This window comes from Microtus oregoni, unplaced genomic scaffold (genome assembly GCF_018167655.1).
Source record: "Microtus oregoni isolate MIOR12 unplaced genomic scaffold, Mior012 000049F_ref0000343, whole genome shotgun sequence".
Lineage (NCBI taxonomy): Eukaryota > Metazoa > Chordata > Mammalia > Rodentia > Cricetidae > Microtus > Microtus oregoni.
In genome coordinates, this window is record NW_024543223.1 from 2,067,209 (window position 1) to 2,090,553 (window position 23,345).

A 23,345-nucleotide genomic window follows, 5' to 3' on the forward strand; every position below is an offset into this window, starting at 1 on the left:
ATCTCAAGATATTTGCCCGGCTTGTGGCACCTTCCTGGACTTCGGTTTACAGCCTGCGTCCTGCCGAAGCCCACCAGAGGAGGTCAAGGACACCGCGGCAGCAGCCCCCAAAACTACAATACCCAACATCCCTGGACAGTGAGGGGCGGGAGTTTAATGGGGGTGGGACCCAAAAATTGAATTTTCCCAATAGGACCCGAGAAGGGGCGGGACCCAACAGAGAATTGGCTGGGACAGCTTGTCAGGGCGGGGCCAGCCAGCTGGCAGGCGCCGCGGGACAGGCGTCTACCGCAGAGTCCAGGGGACGTTGCTGAACCGGCTGGGATCCCGGGCTGTGGTGCGTCCCGCCCGCCCGTCCGTCTCCTCTGCATCTGCCGGGTCCCGAGCAAACACGAACCCGCACGGAAAAGGCGGGCCGGACTGAGAGGTGGGTATGAGGATCTTGGGGCGACCCTCAGAGCCAAGATGAGTCAGGGGGTGGGTCAGGGGTGGGGTAGTGAAACCTAGATGTCAGGACAGGGATTCTGGAACTCTCAGGTCCGGGAGCCCCAACCAAATTATGGGAGCTTCAGACCACAGGATTAAGGTTCTGAGACCTTGGTGAAGGCAGCTGTGGACCTCTAAAGGGCTCCACGGTCCCCAGAGACACTAATCTGTGGGGAACTGATACCTTGAGGAAACTTTCCCAGATCCCGACCCCTCACCCACAGGGCCTTAACAATCTCCAGGACCCCAAACTGTGTAGCATGAAGCCATGGGAATGGTGGCAATCAGTGACAGGAATTTCTGAGCAGAGTGGTACTAGGAACAGCCTTGCCCAACATGAGGAAGCACAGCATGTGTACATGACCATTAAATGACACCGGGGAGGGGGAGTTACCCCAGACAGAATAGCTAGATCAGGAGGCAAAGACCCTAAGAATGGTTGGTAAGCTCAAGCACTGACTTGAACAGACGGGGTTCTTCAAACTCCAATCAGTGTACATTAGGGTTCCCCCAGACCCATTCACCGGATGGGGTGACTCACACTAAGTGACTTGTGGAGAGAAGGGATGATTTCGGGATGAATCAATGGAGGTGGGGGTCCCGAGGCCATTCCAGTCACCATATTAACTAAGTATCTAGGTGTGCTAGGCCATGGAATCTCAAATTCCAGAGACTCCGGGGTCCAGGAAGGAGAGAGTCGGGCTAAAAAGACTGCCACCAGATTTAGGGATCCGTTTTGATAGTGATTGGACAAGAAACAAACACCCTGGAGTCTTGGCGGCATTTTTGGGAGGGGACTTGAGAAGGCAGAAATAACCACGATTTGTATTAGATCCTTCCTGCCCTTTGAGTCTTGAGTTTTACTGACCCCCCTGTGATGACCGTTTGGCCCTCTCCCATTCTCTCCGTTTGCCCAAAGTCCAGAGGTTGGGTGGGTCAGCTTCCCAAGGCACTTCCAGCTGGGAAGCAAACTCTAGGTGAGTTCTGAGTGTGTGAGCTGACTGGGAGAACTGGACACCCGGCTCCAGAGAGCCAGGCCCGTCAGCGTTGCAGGGAGGAAATGTACCAGAAGGCTGGCTCTGAGAATTCAGAAGACACAAGCAGCCCCCACACCTGAAGGAATTAGTGACAGGAGCAGAAAGATGGACGTGGCCTCAGCCCACAGCCAGACGCCCAGTTTGTGGAGGGCAGGTAGAGGGGAAGGCTGGGTAGCCCTGGAGATGAATGGGTGTGACAGGAAGCTTGCACCCCCTGGTGGTAAACAGCTTGGGTGGGCCTTGCTGAGTCCTTTCCCAGTCCAGGTCCATGCCCTCCTTGTTTGGGGCTTGGTCAGGATGCCAACTTAGACCACAGGGCAGACTGGCAGCCAAGCTGGTAAGGCTGAAACACGAACACCTATTCTTGGTTAGTGAGTTTTTCAGCAAACCACCCTGGGGCAGAGGACAGCTCCTAGCCAGGAGCACATGGCTGGGTAGTTAGTATAGAACAGAAACGAATGCTCAGGGGGTAGAGAGGGAAACAGGCGTGAAACTAAGGGACTGAGATTTCCACAAGCTTCAGCAATCCAACTCATGTCTGCCTCTTGCAGAATTCCCCGAGTGCCACCGAGAGCTGACACACTTAAGGAGCTAGGGGCCAGCAAGATGGCAGATGAGGCCTTAGCTGGGCTGGATGAGGGAGCCCTCCGAAAACTGGTAAGTAGCCCTATTACTGTACTATGGGGTGGGCAAGAGCCAAGCCAGGGCTATAGGGCCACTGCTTTGCACTCTTCAGCGCATAAGAAGAAGGAGGGGTTTGGAGGAGAGGTTACAGAAACAGCGCCAAGTTGGTTCCATTCGGCTGATCCACAGGCCCTTGTGGCATGTGCCTGTCCATGTCCAGTGCTGAGACCTGGTCCCTACCCACCCCCAACTGTCATCTCCTGTTTAAACAGTAACTTCTTGGGGACTCACCCATGGGCTGCCGCAGGTGTGGGAAGGCAGCCTGGGCACTGCCCACTCCTGGAAGCCTGCCCAATGATAATGGCAGCAGAACAGCAGGGCACTGAGTACACCATCTTACAGAATGCTCACACATGCTCCAAGAGCCATGATGCTGCCACCTGTGTGCTGAAATCGCATACCCAAACGCTCCGGGTTATAAGCTTTACTAGGTCCAAACTCCAGAGGAGATCGTGGGATACCCAGAGTCTGGCCATGAGAGAGAAATAGACTGTGGACCCTTATGGGTCTTGTGATGTCTCGTCTGTTGTTTTCTTCTCTAAGCCTCAGGGGTTTTTTTTGTTTTGTTTTGTTTCTTACTTGTTAAAAAATGGGGGGGAGGGGGCTGGAAAGATAGTTCAGTAGTTAAGAGCACTCACTGGCTGCTCTTCCAGAGGATCTGGCTTCAAATCCAAGTCACCCACATGACAGCTCACACCTGTCTGTAACTCCAATCCAGGGCTTCTGACACCCTCACACAGACATACATGCAGGCAAAACATCAATGCACTTAAATTATAAATAAATAAATAAGGTTGCTAGTGTTAGCACAGGGGTGAAACAAGATAGGATCCTAACTTTGGGATAGAGGCTGGGATTAGTCCACACCATCCCTGTTTACCACCTTCTTCCTACGACCATGTACAGAGAGGCAGTGCCACAACACGGGTCAGTAATGTGTCCATCCACACGGCCATGCAGCAGGCCATGGGGAGAGGGGCCAGAGCCCCACCACCCTGCCTCTGATCTCTGTCCTGGGCAAAAAAGTAGAGATTTACTTTCTCTACAAGTGCCCCATGCTACCAGCAATCCTTGCCCCTAGAGAAAGAGGCTGGGGCCACTTGACCTAGTTGCCTTGACCTCCCCTAGGCAGTTGGCCTGTATATCCTGAGGCCAGCACCTTAACCTCCTCTTGAGTTTAGGGCAGCCACTCCTAGAGCCAGGAGATGGGGTTGGGTCTCCAAAGACGCCCCGCAGCCGTCTTCACCGTCCCTCAAGAAGTCAGAGTCCTCGTGAGAGTCGCAGACTTTCCACAGGGAAAGCCAGGCTGGGTGTCCAAGCACTCTCATCTCGGGGATTATCCAGCATCAGACCCCACGCACGCAAAGTTTGGGAGCTGGGGGAAGCGTTAGAGAGAAGAAACAGAAGCAGTAGTTGACGGACGCACTTCCTCCCGGCCCCGGGGCCTGGGAGGAAAGGACAAGCGAGGCCAAACTCCGGCTCGGATCGCGGTCCCAGGCCCACCCCAGCCCTGCGGCTCCACCGCCCCGCACCCGCCATTGCTGCGCCCCGGAGCTGTGAGGGTCCCACCCTCCGGCCTCGTGGCAGGAACGGGGGCGTCCCAAGCCCGGCTCCTCCCCGCAGGGCCCGGCCTTATATGGGAAAGCTGTGCCCAGCTGACTCGGGAGCCGCAGCTGCTTCCGGCCCCTCTCCCGCACATTCCTGAGGTCGGGGTGGTGGGCTGCGCGGGACAGGGGTACCCGGGGACAAGCACGCCGGGTGTGCCCCATGCCACGTGTCTGCGCGTCTTCCACCTCCCAGCCGGGTGACCTGGGAAGCGGCTTAGGTGCTGTGAACCTCCCTTCCTTTGCAGATGCGGTAGCGGGGGGCTTCCTGCCGGACTCCTAGCAGCGGCGCCCGGCTGGAGACTGGGGTGGGTGGGGCGCGGGCGAGCCCCGCGCTAGTGGCCGCAGCCTGCGGACCTTCAGCGCCCCCTTGCGAGGCGTTTCCCCATTGCTCTCAACACTGTGGGCAGCTCTGATCCTGGGATTGAGGGAGGACCTGAAAGGAGAAATCGGTTCTTAGGCAGGTGGAGAGACGGACGCCCCAGCAGCAAGAGTAGAGAGCGCCAGAACTCTAGTCCTGCCCGTCCCGCCCCCTCCGGCCTCCCGCAGGAGGAGGAAGCACCCTCCTTCCTCCCTGGAGAATTTCACTAGGCAGTTTAGGAAACCGTCCCCTTCCCCCTGGTGGACAATAGCTCTTTGTATTTCCTTCCCTCCCTCCCACAGTCCCCTCCACACACAGTGGGGGTTACTGAGAGGGTGGGGAACTTTGGACACTGTAGGAACACTGTGATCTGACCTTTGATGTGTGAGAGGGTGGGGAACACAAGACACACAAGAGGGACACAGGTCAGAGCTTTGCCCACAGTCCCAAAAGGAAGGAACATGCCAGGAAGTGGCCAGCAGAATGAGGTCCATCCCTCGGCCACCCCATCCACTTAGGAGATTCAGAGGGAGGATTCCAGTTTCCAGATCGAGATATTGAGGTACCCAGGGGTTGAAGAAATGGCCAACTTCCCATCTTATTCTCCCCACGCCCTAGGGCTTGGAAACGGGGACCCATGATATAAAGGATTAGTCGTTGTATCTCGGGGCCTTTACCGTCTGGACCAGTCTGGACCAGCTGTCCCGAAGGCTACCAACCTCCAAATGTTTCAGGGAAATGAGCTTCTTTCCCTTGATTGTGATAAGGTCTCCTAAGGCTTTGACATTTCTAGACCAGGCTAGAGGGGTCTCCAATACAGAACCTCAAAGTTCCCACCTTGACAGAGACTCCAGGGTTGCAGCCATCTTCAGTCTTAGAGGAGCCTTGCTGTCAGAAAGACCTACGTTGAAACTTTCAAGTTTTTTGATCATGAACAAGACACTCATTTCTCTCTTATCAGATAGAAATAATGTATCAAGAGTAGATAAGGGGGCTGGATAGGCCCAACAGTTTAGAGCATTTGCCGCTCTTCCAGAAGACCCAAATTTGGTTCCTAGCACCCACATCAGGTGGCTCACAACCTCTCCAGCTCCAGGGGATCTGATGCCCTCTCCTGGCCCCTACAGGCACCAGCACACATGAAGCATACACGCATACAGACGCATGCATACACATAAATACAAATAAATCTTTAAAAAACAACAACTCTGGAGGCAGAGGCAGGCAAATCTCTGAGCCCCAGGCTCAGAGATTCTGCAAAGCAAGTTCCAGAACAGCCAGAGCTACACACACACACACACACACACACACACACACAAGCCCTGTCTCAAACAAACTGAAACAACAGGTGGGGATTTAGTGCAGGGCCTGACATAATTTGGGTCTCAATAAATAAAAGACAGTATGTTCTGTCTTTCCTTCGCCGTCTACTCCTGGCTGATGGGAACCCAGAGGAGAGGCAATGGTTTTGCATGTGCGTGTTGTGTATGTAGAAGAGGCCACCCTGAGTCACTGCTCCCTCCCCCTGTTTTTGCCCAGTTCCAAAGGCCTTTGTTCCATCTGGAAAATTAGGAAGCAGTGACAGAGAGGTTAAGGAATATACCCCTACTGTAGAGCCAAGACTGGAACCTGATGGGGGCTCTGGCCTGAGCTGCAAGGGACTGACCCTCCATAGCTCCTCAGGAACGTGGATCTTGGAGAGCTGTCCCTCAAGGCTTTGCCTGCTCTCTTCAGATGAAGACAAGCTGGTTCTTGGCTAAACTGGACCAGCTCACAGTCCCAACGGAAGCTTCTTTATCTCTGTCCACTCAGCTCCCTACCCGAGAAGGAAGAGCATTGAAAAGGGAGAGTCAGTCACTGTGTGCTTTTCTTGTTCCTGTTTGCCTGCTAGACCCACACGGCAGGCTTGGCTCTGCCACTGCTCTGATGGCCAGCCCTGAGCCAGGCTTCTACCATAAGATCCCTTCGAGGGGCCACTGTGCCGGGTGGTGTGGGGAAGGCATTGCCCACACACCACAGAGGGAGCACATTTTTCTAAACCTGTTTCTATCAGGTCCCCAATTTCCCATGAACTTCTGAACTGAGAAGCTGATAAGAGTTCCTGCACTCTGTGGACACCTCTGGGGGCTCTAGGTAGACCCTGGTGCTAGCTGCCTTATCTTTATCTCTCTAGGGGACCAGCCCTTCTCATTCTGGGCCTTGACTTCTTCCATGATGGTTAAGGCTAGGCCAGAGCCAGGAAAGGGGAAAAGTAACCCTCAGCCGAGCAGAGAACGAGGACCCTACAGCACCTTCCTCTGCCTCAGTTTCCCTATCTGACATCTTTTCCAGCAGGGCCCTGCTACTCCGGGTCTAGATCACAGGGGACTTCAGCTACCTGGATCACCCTTCCTTTTCCAGGGCCCCTCAGAAGGGTGACCATACTCTTCCTCCTGTGGCTCCTTGGTCTGAAAGGTTAATGAGCAGGTATCAAGTCACAGAAAGGAGTGCCTGACTGCTTGGCCCTTGACCTGGGTGTGTGGTTGCTGGCCCTGCACTCATAGAAGGTGGTCTGTGTACCACAGTGCACAGTGGGCTCCTCAGGATCTTTGGCGTCATGAGCTTGGTCTCTCCTAAAGACCCTGAGTGGGAGGCAGGCACGTGGAAGGCTTAGGGTAGAGAGACTGGAGACAAGCCTCTCATTGTGTCCCAGGCAGAACTATGGGCAGTTAGTGCCAGTCCCTCTGCCCCTGACAGAATGTCCTACCCCTCACTCCCACCTGCATTGCAGCTGGAGGTCACGGCAGATCTAGCAGAGCGGCGGCGGATCCGCTCAGCCATCCGGGAGCTGCAGCGGCAGGAGCTAGAACGAGACGAGGGGGCTTTGGCATCCAAACGTTTCCGCGCCGAACGGCAAGACAACAAGGAGAACTGGCTACAGTGAGTGGCAGAGGGGGCTGGGTTTGCAAGTGCAGGTGGTGCCAGGGGGTCATCTCGTGTGGAGACAGGTGTGTCTGATGCCTGTGAGCATTGGAATGCACAGGATACCTGTGGGTATGGACCAAGTGCCAACTGTGGCCATGCCGTATGGGTAGAGTGTGGCATTAGTGCCTGTGTCCCCAGACTATATATATATATATATATATATATATATATATATATATATATAGATGTTTGCTCAGAGATTCTACACAGACAGCTCCGTGTCTCTCTGTCAAGGTTCAGGCCTCTGATCCTGACCCTTTCCTTGAGCTCACACCCTCCAGACCCTGTCACACAATGGTAGTTATGCTCATGGTGTCTCTGCAGCGCTCAACAGCGGGAAGCCGAGCAGCAGGCTGCCCTCGCACGGTTGGCAGGGAGGCTGGAGTCCATGAATGATGTAGAGGAGTTGACCACACTGGTGAGGCCCAGGGCAGGCAAGGGATAGGGGAAGGGTAAATAAAAACCCAGACTCCACAGTCCATCCCTTGTGGCCTGCCTGTCACCCACAGCTTCGGAGTGCCGGTGAGTACGAGGAACGCAAGCTGATCCGAGCTGCCATCCGCCGTGTGCGAGCTCAGGAGATTGAGGGTAGGTGCCCTGGCCTAGAGCCCCCCCTTGCCCTACCAGCTGCTGCCTACAGCATCTCAGTCACCTCCTGACACTTGCCCCTGCTCTTCCAGCTGCCACCTTGGCTGGGAGACTGTGCAGTAGACTTCCTAGTAGTGACTCCCGAGAGGATAGCAGGAGGCAGGCAGCGCACAGACTGGACCCTGGTAAGGTAAGGAGTATGGGTGTGGAGGGAGGGGGAGCCAGTGTCTTGTGCCTCCTGGTGCCAGTAGTACAGGGCATTTTTGCTACACTGTCATTTGACTGGGGAGCTGGCCCTTGGCCAGTGTTTGAGGAAACCCTGGAGTTAGTTTTTTGTACTCTCAGGCGTACGCCTTCCACTCCAGACCTTGAACTCAGGTGTTTCTCTCAAAGCCAGCCTGTCTACACAACTCCAAGTTACTGTTCCTTCCCCATCGCTACTCTCATGGATACGCTGGCACCTCTCCAACTCCACTCCTACTTCCCACCCCTACCCCTACCACCCTGCCTGTGCTCAGCAGCCAAAAGGATCTCCTAGAAATGCAAGTCTAGTCTTGGTACCTCCCCTGACTAAGCACGTCCCGTGCTGCCCTTCACCCGCCAGAAAGTACCGCATCCTTACCTCACCGTGGCCTGCTTGCCAGGCCCCTGCTGAGCAGTGCTCAGCGTCATCTATTCTTCAGGAGTGTGGAAGAGAAGTCACAACATACAGTTTCCACTAAATGGCCAGCAGAGGGTGCTAGCTGCCCAGTCCTGCACAGCTGGCTTTCTCTGATTAGCCAATCTGAGGCCAGAGCTCTGCTCTCGAGGTTCTCTGGACATAGGAGTCCCCCCAGCCAGTTTCCTGTCATCACCAACTGTTGACGTTAGGATCTGGTCATTGTCAACCCACCTTTGGCACTGACTAGCCTTCCTTACGCAGGTGTGCCCACAGGAAGCCATGCCCAGCCCCTCTGCTTTGCATGGCCTGCTCTATCAGCTTGGCCCTCCCTGGGTGGGGGTAGCACTCGGAGTCAGAGAAACCTTGGTTCCGTCCTGTGGGTCCGCTGCAGGTGCCAGAGCAAGAGCAACAGAAACAGCAGACAGACGTGGCAGAGCCAGCCCCAGCCCCAGCCCCTCAGGACACCAGCCAGGATGTAACCACAGTGACACTCCTGTTGAGGGCCCCGCCTGGGGGCACGCCCAGCTCACCTGCCTCACCTGACAGTTCACCCACCACTGCTTCCCCTGAGCCTCTCCCAGAGCCGGCTGGAGCCCAGTGTCCTGCTGCTGAGGCTCTGGACAGCTCCGAGCCACTTCCTTGCCCTTCAGTAGCTCCCAGCCCTGAACCCCCCATGTCACCAGCACCCCCCAGCTCTCATGGGCCGGTCATCAGCAAGGTGAGTTTGGTGAGAGGCAGGGAAGACAGGCAGGTAAGGCCCTTGGTCTGATAGCCCCTTCCTATGTGATGTCTCCCTTGCAGCCCCCGCCTGGCTCCACGGAGCCCTCTAACACCTTGGCCCCCACCAGAGGCTCCTCCAGCACTAAGAGAACAGGTGAGGATCCCTGTGCAGGTTGCTACAGGCTTCCGCTTTCCCCTGCTTCCCTTTCCCTGCCGGTAGGATGGGTTCTGATGCTTCAACAGCTGTAGCTTCCAGGTTCAGGCAGTCCCCAGCACTCCCCACCGCTGCCCCCGAGGTATTCCCGCCCCTGCCACCCATGGCCAGAGGCCTCCTCACAGCCTTGAAAGGCAACAGGCCTCAGGCACATTCTTCTCCCCAATAAGGGAGTACACCCATCACCCAGCTGGATCTATGGGCAGTACTGGCTGGGGGGTGGGGGGACTGTCCCCTAGTCCCATCAGTAAGGAGAATCTGGATACCTTCTCTGGCCCAAACTTACCCCTGGCTCCTAAGAGTGCGCACGTCATCCTGGGTCAGTGCAGGAGAGAAAGGAGGAGCCTGCACGAGGGTTGCAGCTGAGTAGGCAGGCCTCAGCAGTGGGGGTGCCGGGCATGGCGAGGTGCCGCCGAGGTGTTGAGATGAAAGTGACTTGGACACCACCCCACCATCCACTTTTCTTTCTCTTCCCCCATATGACTGCCACCTACTCACCAACCTACCAGATCTGGCTGAACCACAGCCCTGCCAACGCTCCCTGTCTGTGCTCAGTCCCCGACAGCCAACCCAAAATCGAGGTACTGCCCGTATTTACTACCCCCAAGTTCTGGGCAGTCCCTATTCCACCCAGTCACTGACAGCCTTCTTGTCTCTTCCAGAGCCGGTCCCCCTTGCAGGACGGTCCCAGTTCCAACGGGCTGGCTCCGTGAGAGACCGAGTCCGCAAGTTTACATCTGATACCCCAGCGGTGGCTGCCAGGCTCCAGGATGGCCCACCTCGAACAGCCCTCACTTCGCTGACCCCCACGAGGCCCCTGGGCCCTTCATTCATTGGCACCACCCCTGCCTCCTCCTCCAGCAACTCCTCCTCCCGAGGTCCCAATGACACTTCCTCCCACAAGAAGCAGAGAGAACTTGCTCATTCCCTGGCCCAGCTTCAGAGCTGCCCTCAAGAGGAGGGCCCTGGGGGGCGGGGCTTGGCTCCCAGGTCCCTTGAAAACAGAGCAGGGGGGCCCAGGCCCTGCTCAGAAGAGCCCAGTACCCCGCTGCCTGTGGGCATTGGCACTGGGGAACCAGGGGGCAGTATGAAGACCACATTTACCATTGAGATCAAGGATGGCCGTGGCCAGGCCTCCTCAGGCCGGGTGCTGCTGCCCACAGGCAACCAGCGAGCAGGTAGGCTTCTCACTGCCAGGGTGGAGCCCTTGCCACCCCTCCCTCCTGGTTCTGCATGTGTGGCCAGGGCAGTGTCCAGTGTCCAAGGTGTCACTCCCTTGACTGGCACTGCCCTCACTCCAACTGGCCCTAACAGCAACCCTTCTCCCCAACCAGAATTGACCCTGGGACTGCGGGCACCCCCGACTCTTCTCAGCACCAGCAGTGGGGGCAAGAGCACCATCAGCCACATCAGCAGCCCTGGGACTGTGACCCGACTGGGTAGTGTCACTCAGGTTACCTCCTTCAGCCATGCCTCCCCTGGTAACCGAGGAGGCTGCAACTTTAAGGTGAGCCCCTCTTGAATCCACCAGCCTCACCATACACCAGCTCCAGAGGCTGCTTTAAGGGTGCAGGACTAGCAGGCTTTCTCTGCGATGCTCCTCCGCCACTGTGCGTGCAAAGCCACCGAGGTCAGAGAAGGAGCATCACTGCCAATAGTCCACAGGTGGTGGGTAGCATGACTAAGACTGAACCACTGTATCACCCAGAGACATAGCTGAAGTCATTTTCCCCATGTGCTGACCTTTTGTTGTTTAGTTTGTTTGATGTGGAGTCTCCTGTGCCCTGGGTTGGCAATGATCTTTGCACATAGCCAAGGCTGAACTTAAACTCAGTGAGCCTCCTGTCTCCACCTCCAGAGAGCTGGCACTACAGGCGTGAGCCACCATGCTTGGGTCCATTTGCTGGTCTCTGATCCTTGTACCTAAATTGATCAGTTCGTTCTTCATGAGCAAGTGTGAAGCCTGAGGCTCGGAGAAGGTGGTAGGGGCTCCCGCTGTCTTCCTATGGCAGCCCTGATACCCTTGTTGCCATCCGACGCTGGACGTCAGCCCCAGCATGGAGATCAGATCACAGGCTCACGCAAGCTCAGCCTGGTCCATTAGGAGATTGTTGATTAGCATCTTCGCTTTGGAGGCAGAGCAGGGCCACTGATGAAGACAGGCAGGCAGTGGGGCATCAGGCAATGAGGCATCGGCCCAGCAGGTGCCACGGGAACTAAATACGATGTATTTCTTCTATTATTCATTCCCGAGCCCGGGATCAGCTGGCTGGGAGCTCCGATGGGGAAGAGATTCCCACTGGTCTGCCCAGGTAGTGCCCTCTATCCTGTACCAAAGACCGAATGGGACTTTGACTGAGGTGAGGTGGTCAGGCGGAGCTAGTGTTGGGTCTTCTAGCGGGTGACAGGAAGATAATGGGAATGACAGTGGCCTTCTTGCCACAAAGCAGGACCCAACAGATTGGGATGGGGTGTCATGAGGGATGGTTACAGATGAGGTTCTCGGGGTGAATGGAAGGTGTCAGGGTTAGATGACTTTGGTGCTAACAACTCACCTGTCTCCCCAGCTTGGGGAGCAGATGGTGTGTCTGTAATGTACTTGCACAACATCTGGGCTTGGAGAGAACATGTCTCCCAGGGCCAAGCCCTTCTCCTGCAGGCTGCTTAAAGGCCCACCTCTTTGTGCCTCCGTTTCCCTGACTTGCTCAAAACTTTCTAAGACAACGTGTCATGAGGGCAGAGATTTGCAGGAGCCCAGCAAATCGAATGTACACGGTATACACGATATACAGCTAATGCACATGCTGTCTCAGCCCATGTCTTGCTCCCGGCTTCCATTTTTCTACCTATGGGTCATGGGACTCTGGTCTCAGTAATCCTTGAGACATGCAGCAGGCTGTGTGCCTGTTTGGGCAGGCTACCCATCCCCCTCCATCCCCTCCATAGAGGAGCCCAGAATAGGTTTCTATTTGGGCAGTTGCTCCAGCTGGCTGGTGGCAGGCTGGGAGGCCAGCAGGGGCGGGGCAGGCTCACTGCCCTTGCCTTCGCCCTCAGACCAGCTGCAAAGACTCTGACACTGCCAGCATAGACAACAGCCCCTGCTACTGTCCCACCATCGTACCCCAAAGAGTCCCCGCTAGCACGATGCCAGGAGTACCAGGGCCTGGGCCCGAGATGGCTGCGGCCTTTGAGGAACGGTTGAGCCGGGCATTACAGGAGCTGCAGGCGGTAGCTGAAGCGGGCCGGGCTGCGGTGACCCAGGCAGCTGATGCAGCCCTAGCCACTGTAGAGCCGGTGGCTCAGGCAGCTGAAGAGCTTCGAGCAGAGACAGCCGCTCTGAGCCGGCGACTAGACACACTGACTAGGCAGGTGGAGGTACTGAGCCTGCGGCTGGGTGTTCCACTTCTGCCGGACCTGGAGTCTGAGCTAGAGCCCAGCGAGTTGTTGCTGGCTGCTGCCGACCCTGAGGCCCTCTTCCAGGCAGCTGAGGATGCTGGGGCTCCTGTGGCCCACCCGCCTGCCTTTAGCACCCGCCGCAGCTCCTCTGCGGGTCCCTCTCGCAGCAGCAGTCTCGTAAGTCAGCCATGGGAGGGACTTGATTTGAACCCAGCTCTGCTGAGTGTCTGTAGACAGACCAACACTGCCTCAGCCTCAGTTTACCTCACTGTACTGAGGACTAAGCATGGGTACTCTAAGATTGGAGCAAGAAGGTCCCAGACTCTTAACCCTGGTAGCTGTCCTGCAGCCTCAACCAGGCCAGGCCTCTCTGGAGCAGCTGCCACATTGGCTCTCCCTACCCTCATGACAGACAGAGGCCCTGCTGGGAGGGGACAGCTATAGTAGTTGAGCTGGGCCTTGGCTTCAAGGGGCAAGGTGGGAGGAAGTTCCCTTGGGGGAGATAGGTCAGTGCTGGTGCCCCTTAGGTAATGGTACCCAGCAAGGTGGGAAAGGAAGTGGTCTGGACCTCCAGAGACGAGACGTCTTAGTTTGGGGTAGCCCGACTCGGCCACCTTGTTAGGAGACCTTGGGACCTGGTCCAGCCCCTTGGCAAGCAATACTTGCCTGGGGGAAGCTAGAAAAAAAATATTAGAAAGAACTCAAGTTGAGGAGCTAAACTACTGCAGCTCAACCCCCAGGTCATATCACACTCACAGAGGGCCTAGCCTCAGTTTCCCCTGTATCTGACAGGGATAATATTATCCCCAGTGTTTATACAGATGTTTTCTACTGAAGGGAAACCATTGTTCCTACTGCCACCAACTTGGATTAATATGATTCTGAATTCTGGATATGTGGGAAACTGTATACGGGGCTTCCACTTTGACTACCCTGGACCTGAAGCCAACATAGCCAACCTACATTAGTAGGCCTGGTGCGCTGTTGGCTTTTTCCAGTGCTATGCCTGCAGCCCCAGGATCTAATCCTCTCCCACCCAGGTTTCACTCCCATCCCTGTGTAAACCCTACACCCTCTCCACACTCTGTAGATGGAGCCAGATCCAGCAGAGCCCCCCTCTGTGACAGTGGAAGCAGCTAATGGCACAGAGCAGACTCGAGTGGACAAAGCCCCAGAGGGGCGGAGCCCCCTGAGTGCCGAGGAGCTGATGGCCATTGAGGATGAAGGAGTCCTGGACAAGATGGTATGTTAGCTCCGGTAGGCTGGGGGCTGGCAGAGGGTAGGGATTGGCAGGCCCCAAGTATGCAGCAACTGTTTCATCTACAGCTGGACCAGACTACGAACTTTGAGGAACGGAAGCTCATCCGGGCTGCACTCCGTGAGCTCCGACAAAGAAAGAGAGGTAGAGAGCCAGTTGCCCACTAGATGTAGCCGCTCCATTCCTCAGCCGTCCCCCTCATTCTGGAGGCAGTAGTTGCCCTCCTCGTGCCCCCCTCCCTGGAGCCATCTGCTCCCTGGCCTCCTTGCCCTGTGTCCAGCTGTGCATTCCCAGCCCTTCCCTGGCCCTTCTCACCTGGCATCTAATTGTGCCTTGCTTTAATCCAGATAATCCCCCAGTTGCTCCTCTCCCTTGGGTTGCTCCCCTTAGCCTCTAGCCCATATGTGGTCATTTCCCTTCCCTGCGGTTCTTCCCTGGATCTGGCTCTTCTCTCCCTCATACTCTAGATTGACTTCTGGAACAGTTGTTCTCTGAGAACAATCACTCCCCCAGCCTACCCCACTCCCAACTGGCAGTCAAATGCCTCCTGCAGCCCCGACAAGCGCTCTCCCTCCCGCTGAGCTGCCTGTGCCGTGATGTCCCCGGTCCCCAGCCTACTTGCTTTTTCAGCAGACCCAGTTAACCCTCCCCACCAGCTTCTTTCTCAAGTGTTCTTTCCCTGGATCTGATGGCTTCTCCCAGTACCTGCACCCACCCCTGGATCTCGGCATCCTCCTTGCAGTTGCTCCTCTCCTCCCTGAGACTAGTTTGAAGGGTTCACCAGTCAGCTGCGGTGCCCACCCAGCTCTCTCTGGATGTCAGCTATTCCCTCCTGACTGGCTGCTTAGTCCCACAGAAACTTGTCTTGGATCCAAATATCCCCCCTCCCATCTCAGAGCCCATCACCCTCAGCACACACTCAGCTCTGTGCCAAGTTGTGGTTGTCCCCCCACCCACCCACTTTCAACCATCCCTAGAGAGGCACGGGTTTTCTGTCATTGGTGTTTCTAATGAGCTGCCTCCACTCCATCCCGTGTATCCCTTGTGTCTGTGCATGTGTGCTGTGTGGCGCTGGGCGGCCCCTCTGGGCATGCATGGGGGCATCTCCTGCTCAGACCAGAGGGACAAGGAGCGAGAACAGCGACTACGGGAGGCACGGGCCAGGCCAGGGGAGAGCCGAAACAATCTGGCTACGGAGACCACCACGAGGCACAGTCAGCGGGCGGCTGACGGCTCAGCTGTCAGCACAGTTACCAAAACTGAGCGGCTCGTCCACTCCAGTAAGACTGAGCAGGGCTTGGGGCTCGGGGCGAGCTCAGGCTAACTCCCTGTACCTTTCACACGCTTCTTTGTCCTTTTGCTGTCCCTCCAGACGATGGCACACAGACGGCCCGCACCACCACTGTGGAGTCAAGTTTCGTGAGGCGCTCGGAGAGTAAGGCCACCTGCTCTCTCCTGTTCCTGCTGCCTGCTGCCTGCTGCCTGCTCACCTCCTTAAGTTCTTCCTTAAACACTCTGTGTCTTCAACCTTGCCCCCACTTTCACTTCTCTACTGTGTCTATCACCATCCCTCCGGGCAGCACCCCCATATCCTCCCGTCCAGCCCAGGTCCTCATCTCACCCCCTTTTCCGCAGATGGTAGCAGCAGCAGCACCACAGTCCAAACCAAGACCTTTTCCTCTTCCTCTTCCTCATCCAAAAAGATGGGCAGGTGAGCATGGGACAGTGCCTATGGGGATCTCGCTAGGGATTCATTCTGCAAGGGGGCAGGCTGACCTACTGGGAAGATAGGCCTACAGTAAGGGAGGTACCAAATGTGCCCTGCTTGCTTTGTGATCTCTCTTAATCCTCAGCCACACCACAGGGTACGGGTGGAGGACTGTGGAGGCCAGACCCTTGGTGTGGGTTTCACACTGAACCTTAGAGAGTGACCTGCCATCGCCTGCTGGCACTGCCACCTTCCCACATCTGCAAGGCACTTCTGGGTCACAGAGCTTGACTTGAGGGAGAGTACACCCCACAGTACAGAGAGGTACAACCCACAGTACAGAGAGGTATGCCCCACAGTACAGAGAGATACAACCCACAGTACAGAGAGGTACGCCCCACAGTACAGAGAGGTACGCCCACAGTACAGAGAGGTACGCCCACAGTACAGAGAGGTATGCTCCACAGTACAGAGAGATACAACCCACAGTACAGAGAGGTACGCCCACAGTACAGAGAGGTACGCCCACAGTACAGAGAGATACAACCCACAGTACAGAGAGGTACGCCCACAGTACAGAGAGGTACGCCCACAGTACAGAGAGGTATGCTCCACAGTACAGAGAGGTATGCTCCACAGTACAGAGGATGCAGGGCCGGAAGAAAGCAGAGCACAGTGGCTCCAGGAGCTCTCATTTGGTGAACTGCAATGCAGATGCTATAGCCCTGCAACTGTGCCCTCTGAAACCCTACGAAAGAGGCCTCGATTTCCACATTGTTAGTGGAAACAGCATGCATTCCTCTCACCCCTTGCAAAGTTGATTTGTTTTTGTCTGGACAAGCACCGCACCACTGAGCTCCATCACTGGTCCTCTCTTCACTTTTTCTTTTGAGGCAGGGTCTCTCCCTAAATTGCTGATATTGGCCTTGATCTCCCTCTGTGGTTCAGCAGGCTGTGAGCTTGCCTTAGCTACCTGAGTATCTGGTATTATAGACCTAAACTTTTTGTATTTTTACGATGTGGTGAGAGGTGGACACTTGACAGAGTCTCACTCTGTGTCCCAGGCTGGTTTTGAACTTGTGATCCTCCAGAGTTCTGGGATATCAGGAGCACACCAACACATCAGAGTCCCCTGTGGTGTTTAAATAGCACAGTGGGAGGACTGAGGGTGTAGCTCATTTGTAGAGCATTTGCTTAGCACTCCGGAGACCCTGGATTCCTTCCCCCAGCACTAGAAGTAATAAAAGAACACACGAGAAAGTCTTAAAGGCTCATGCTCACTTCATTACTTTTTACTGCTTGGTTTAGGTATTAGGGATGGAACCTAGGGCCTTGTGCTTCTAGGCAAGTTCTCTACTTGCCCTTTCATTTTTTATTGTGAGTCAGGAGTTTCCCCAAGTCAGCCACCATATCGCTCAGATGGTCCTCCAGCTCGCAGTCTTTCTGGTTCAGCTCCCCAGTAGCTGGGATTACTAGCCTGTGCCGCTGTTATTACTTGATAATGCCTAGATGCTGAGCTTGTCTAGAACTTGGCAGTATAACACACACCCCTAGAAAAGTCCTGGGAACGAAGCCTGAGCAGACAAGCATGACTGCCAGCTTCCTGTGTTTGTGCCTCTATGTCCCTCTCTGTAAAATGGGCATGACAAGGACACCACTCCCCATTGTTAGGACCACCCTCTACTCCCCCAACCCGTTCTTCATTTGTTGCTGGTGGCATTTCATGCAGTATAAGACCTCTCCTAAATGCTGCTGCAAAGCAGCTCAGGAGGACACCATGCAGCTGTGCAGAGAGCTGCACCGGTTTCAGCGTTTTCAAGACCAACAACATCAAAGCTAATGATCTGCTCTGGTGCCAAGAGGGCGGGCCCCACAACATGCATTTTGTCACCCTCCAGCATCTTCGACCGAGAGGACCAAGCCAGCCCACGTCCTGGCAGCCTGGCCGCCCTAGAAAAGCGCCAGGCAGAGAAAAAGAAGGAGTTAATGAAGGCCCAGAGTCTGCCCAAGACTTCAGCGTCGCAAGCACGCAAGGCCATGATTGAGAAACTGGAGAAAGAAGGCTCCGCAGGGTGAGTGGTACAGGGTGTGGGCTGTCCAGCTGGCGTGGTCTGGGCATTGGGGATGGGGCCTGAAGCTCGGTGGAGCCAGAGGTGGGATAGAAAGGCTGAAGATCATGGAAGACTAGACCAGAGGCCCAACAGGTAGGCTGGCCCACTAATGGTGTCTTGTGACCCTCCTCCCACACTGCCCCCCACAGCAGTCCTGGCACACCCCGTACAGCTGTACAGCGTTCCACCAGCTTCGGAGTCCCCAATGCCAATAGCATCAAGCAGATGTTGCTGGACTGGTGCAGAGCCAAGACCCGTGGCTACGAGGTGAGCCCAGTGGAACATCTCAGCTTGTACCCGCTCCTTAGAATTATTTTGCCGCTACCATGTGCTCTGGCAGGAAACACGGAAAACATTCTCAGATGGGAAAACTAAGTATCGGGTAGACCATGTATCCTGTTCTGGATCCTGAGGGCCTAACGAAGGAAGGCCCTTTGCGCTGGTGGGCATGATTCAAGGACAAATCCTGCTCTTGGAGTCCAGTCAGTGTTACACAGAGTAAATGATAGCGAGGGAAGGAGTGACTGGAACATTGGCCACAGCCTTAGCTAAGTGGCACTGGGCTCTCAGTAGCTCTCCCCCCGCCCCCGCTAAAAATCACAGCTCAGAGGTTCATAAACCAAGTTGGAAGAGGCTCATGTTTTGACTGCTCACCTTCTGTATAGCTTTCAACAAGCTACGAAAGTCTGTCTGAACCCAACTGCCGTAGGTCTGGGATGCAGGACGTGGGAAAGGGGGGTTCAGCAAGCACGGGAAGGTTTCCCTAGGGTCCTGACCAGTGCTCTTTCCTCCCATAGCATGTGGACATTCAGAACTTCTCCTCCAGTTGGAGTGACGGGATGGCCTTCTGTGCCCTGGTGCACAATTTCTTCCCCGAGGCTTTTGACTATGGGCAGCTTAGCCCACAGAACAGGCGCCAGAATTTTGAAATGGCCTTCTCATCTGCTGAGTAAGTGTGGGCCCCCTCCTCCTGGTGTCAGCTGGGCTCAGCAGCCCCGAGACCCCATGGAAGTGGCCAGTTGTTCTGTGGGTCTGCAGACGAGACCCCCCTTCCCCAGAGAGTTTCCATCCTCCTCCACCCATGCCCACCTGTTGCTGAGTGTGCCAGGTGCCCACCGGAAGGAAGGAGCAGCAGGCTCGCCTACCAACCCAGGCTACAGCCCACCAGGTGGCCCAGTCCATAACCTCTCCCTCCTCCCTCTGCCCCTGTCCCTCCTCTCTCCATTTCTCTGTCCTGCTCTCCTCCCACTATCACCAGAGCTTCCTGCTCCCACGGGATCCCAGCTGGAGATTCCAAAAGGAGGCTCCTGGCCCAGGCACCGTGCCCGAGTGACCTATATAGGCTTATATAGGACATCAAAAGCCCTCCACTTTGGAATCGTTGCCCCTTCTGCACACTGCACCCAAGCACCCTCCTCCATCTTTTTCTTATTCTCCCCTTCTCTTTCTGGTTCCCTCCTGGATTTTTCCTCCTCCTCCCCCACTCCTCTCACGCCTCCCTCACCCCCCATCCCTGGGGCACAGCCCTCCTCTCCAACCTCGGCACCAGTGCCGTTGCCCCCCTTCCCCTGCGTCCCCGCTTGCCCCAAGAGTTCTCTGCACCTTGACTGGTTTGACCCCCCACCCTTGTCTGCACCGCACACCATTAGTGACGGGTAGTGAGCGGCACGTCCACCGTTGGGAGGGGGCATGCGGGAGGCTGGCAGACTGCGGCACTGACAACATAACTGAACTCATGTCTCTGTGTGTGTATGTGTGTGTGTGTCTCTGTCCTCCCTTCTCTCTCGGCCTCTCTCCCTCCTTCCTCCACCGGGTCCTGCCCCCGCCCCTTCCTGGCCCCCTACCCTCCCCAGGACCCATGCGGACTGCCCGCAGCTCCTGGATACAGAGGACATGGTGCGGCTTCGAGAGCCTGACTGGAAGTGCGTGTACACGTACATCCAGGAATTCTACCGCTGTCTGGTCCAGAAGGGGCTGGTAAAAACCAAAAAGTCCTAACCCCTGCCTGGGGCCCCACGGTGAGAAATGTCGCCTCTCCCACCTGTCCCATTTCTCCGGAATCTGCTCATCAGTGCACAAAGAGGGATGAGGGGAAAGTGGGGAGTGCAGGGGGAGCCTTAGAAAAGCCAAAGGAGACACAGGCAGTACCCTAGGTGACACCGTTGCCCATGGGGAGTGATGATAAAGTAGGAAGACAGATGGGGGAGCCCAGGAGGCCCCAGACTCAGGCTTCAGGCCCAGGGTGGGGCAGTCTGTAAAAAAGAGAAAAGTAAACTGGGCTCCGAGCAGTTCGGCCTGAAGGAAGAGAAGGAGCTGCAGGCACAGGAGCAGGCCCGACAGGGCCAGGAACAAGAGAGATGGAGAATATAGTATTACCTGGAAGGGAGGGTCTTGATGAGAGAAGACGACCACAGTTTGAGTTTGAACTTCCTTGTGAGGACCCAGGAATCAAAGGTATCCAAACAGGAGAGGTGTGCTCAGGTTAGCTTTCTAAAACGATCCTCGGGTGAAACTTGAGATGTTCATGATGGAGCAGCAGTAGGGAGGGCAGAGCCAGGTGTGGTGTGTGAGCTTGCAATCCCAGCATTCAGGAGCCTGAAGCTTGGGGATCACTGTGGAAGGCCAGCCTGGGCAGAATAGCAAGACCCTGTGGTTTGGTTTTTCGAGACAGAGTTTCCCTGTGTAGTCCTGGCTGTCCTGAAACTCACTCTGTAGACCAGGCTGGCCTCGAACTCACAGAGATCTGCCTGCCTCTGCCTCCCGAGTGCTGGAATTAAAGATGTATGCCAGCACTGTCTTGCTACAAGACCCTATCTAAAAAAAAAAAAAAAAAGGTAGACAGGCTCTCTGATCTGGTTTGGAGAAAGGGAGGAGAGTCAAGACACAGACAAGCTTGGAATGTGCCATATGGGGAGTTGGAGGTGTCCTTCTCCAAAGTGGGGAGCTTGGGAACAGGGCCAGTTCAACAGGAAGATGTTTCTGGCCGCATTGCCTGAGCCATATGGCTTTCCTCTCTGGTCATCTCACCTCAGGGCCCCAGTAAAGAATTCCCACCTGAACTGAATGTCCCATTCCAGATAAGGAATTCAGAAAGCCAGAAAGATAAGGAAAGCATTCAGGCTGGCCACAGAAGGATTCCAGACTCCTTAGCGGTTGCTTTTCTAGCTCCACCACTGTGTTCTGACCAATTTTGTGGCAGAAATAAGTTGGAGGCGAAGGTAGGAGCACAGGAGAGGGTAGAGCGATATCCAGCATCCTCAAGTGGTTAGAGCTAGGACCAAAGAGAGGTCCCCAGGGAGCAAAGGGATTGCTGGAAGGTATCTGACTCAGAGAGTCAACAAGGATGCGCTGGGGCTCCCTCCTGGGTCAGGGTCCCCGGGGGGGGGGGAGGAACACATGTGCGCATACACCCAGAGGTCCAGGTGTGGAAAACAGACTTGGTACAGGCTCTAGGTCTTATATGGACTTAGCTGCAGCTCAGCGGGCCACTCTAAAGAGAAAGGGGCTTAGTGTAGGTCTGGTCCGGTAGGAAAGTGTGACTCAGCTATGTGCTGTTGCTTCAGTTGCCTGGTGCTTGGCTTGTCACTTGGGTAGCCTGAACCATGTACCCCGGTATAAACAATGGCTTTATAAGGTCTCCAGGGAAGGCACCATGGGCAGGAGGGGGGTTGGGGGCAGGGATCCTTGGGAAGATAGCTGCAGTTGGAAGATGCTCCAGAGAGAGGCTGCCTTCTCACCATGGTACAGCTGGATAAACAAGCCAAATGTGGGATGGGGATGACCCCAAAGCACGTAGTCCATCATCAGTAGAGCCAGGTACCTGTCACTTATCCTGAGTACTTCCAAGGTCTCAGATGAGATCAGGGATGACTAATGGGGGTGGGGTAGGATCACAGAGGGCAGAGTTTTGTCCAGCACCCACAAGTGGTCAGAGGTGGAACCAGGACAGAAACTTTTCAGCTTCTCAGTGTCTTTGTAAAAGATCTGGTGAGGAGCTGGGCTGTGATCCCAACTCCGCTGGAGGCAGAGGTAGGAGAACCACAAATTCCAGGCTTGCCTGGGCTTTGGGGGTGATTTCAAGGCTAGCCCCAGCAATTTATTGAGACGCTAATCTCAAAAGGTAAAGAGCTAGGATGTAGCTCAGTGATGGAGAGCTTCTGTCTCAAGCTTGAGTCCCTGGATTTAATCTCCAGTACCACCACAAAGATGGTCTAGGTGAGCTGGAAGTAGATTCTTGTCCTACCACAGTCCTGGATTTGAAGGTACCAGATTGGGTCTTGAGTTATCCCATGTCTGGGGACCAGCAGCAATCTGCTTTTCCCTTCCCTGCCAAAGTAAGCTTACTGAGCAGCAGCAACAACGGGCCGGCACAAACAGGAGGCAACACAGAAGAGACTCCTGTCATAGTTTGGGACAGGAGGAAAAGTAAAGCTGAGCTTGTACCCCGTCTTAAAGCTGTGGGGGAAGGGTTCCTACAGTAGGGAAAGGGGAGTTCCAGGCAGTTGCAAGCACCCACGGTTAAGGGCATGTATCCCATACCAGGTCCAGCCTGGCACCTTTTGAGCTGTGAAGCTGTGTGAAGTGCAGCACTCTGAAGGAGAATCAGAAGGGCAGTTGCACCAGAGAGCATAGTGTAGGGGAAGACGATCCAGCTCATGTGGCTGGGATCCTCACCTGCCTCCCTTGCTCAGCCCAATGCAGGTGATAACAGCTAAAGGGCCACTCCTGACATAGCCCCCTGGCCTCTATTTCCAGTAGAAGACCTGTCCCCAGGAGAAAAGGGGTCACTGGGGAATCCTGGCAGTAGAGAGATATTAACCAAAGAGGAACGCTCTCAGGGGCGTAGCTGAGACTACCGACTGGGGTATACCAGTGCGTGAGCAGGAGGTGGACCCTCCAGAGAGAAGTTGGGGTCTAGAACCAGAACCTACCTGCCTGAGGTGGGGCATGACTTACTCCGCAGCTCCATCTTATTCTCTACCTGCTTAGCCTATGGGCAGGATGGCCTCTGGGTTTGGCTGTGGCTTTCCCTTCCTGGAAAGTGTTTCTCATCCATGGACAGTCTGGAGTTATGGAAAGACTAACATGCTGCGGCACAGAAAAGACCTCGGGGTAGAGGGACACAGCAAAAAGCAGGCCGGCACTGACGACAACTCCTGTGCCCCTTCCCCTGCAGGATGCTGGTGGACTGTGTGCCCCTGGTGGAGGTGGAGGACATGATGATCATGGGCAAAAAGCCCGACCCCAAGTGCGTCTTCACCTACGTGCAATCGCTGTACAACCACCTGCGGCGCCATGAGCTGCGCCTGCGCGGCAAGAATGTCTAGCCACTCTGCTCACACCGCCCGACCCGCGCTGCAGGCTGTCCCCACCCCACCCCAGCACCGCTCCCGCCCCTCTCCCCCCCAGTGCGCCTGCCCACTGCTGCCCGGTTTGTCGGAACCCCCCTCCCTCTTGTACACACGCAGCGTTTTTGATAAATTATTGGTTTTCAACGATCCCGACTTCTCTCTGTTGTCTTTGGGAATGGTATCGGGTTCTGAATTATCCCCC

At 55.5% G+C, this 23,345-nt stretch overlaps 1 protein-coding gene across 4 annotated transcripts; it reads left to right on the forward strand.

The window, feature by feature from the left end:
• The first annotated feature begins 271 nt into the window (after window positions 1-271).
• On the forward strand, window positions 272-23,290 carry LOC121436524 (smoothelin). Of its 4 annotated transcripts, none has more exons than XM_041636513.1 (21): window positions 272-427; window positions 2,075-2,180; window positions 6,943-7,091; window positions 7,461-7,554; window positions 7,646-7,724; window positions 7,817-7,914; window positions 8,777-9,103; window positions 9,187-9,259; window positions 9,829-9,900; window positions 9,982-10,497; window positions 10,654-10,826; window positions 13,806-13,958; window positions 14,042-14,117; window positions 15,089-15,253; window positions 15,346-15,408; window positions 15,609-15,684; window positions 17,580-17,753; window positions 17,942-18,059; window positions 18,590-18,741; window positions 19,646-19,810; window positions 22,969-23,107. In XM_041636513.1, exons 2-20 carry the CDS (start codon window positions 2,130-2,132, stop codon window positions 19,788-19,790), a joined length of 2,754 nt encoding a protein of 917 aa, XP_041492447.1. In that variant the 5' UTR covers window positions 272-427; window positions 2,075-2,129; the 3' UTR covers window positions 19,791-19,810; window positions 22,969-23,107. The 4 variants fall into 4 exon arrangements, with proteins under 4 accessions (XP_041492447.1, XP_041492445.1, XP_041492446.1 ...); XM_041636514.1 differs by lacking the exon at window positions 19,646-19,810 and adding an exon at window positions 12,800-12,892 and having other exon boundaries at window positions 401-427; window positions 22,969-23,290; XM_041636511.1 differs by lacking the exon at window positions 19,646-19,810 and having other exon boundaries at window positions 22,969-23,290.
• Window positions 23,291-23,345: the final 55 nt, after the last annotated feature.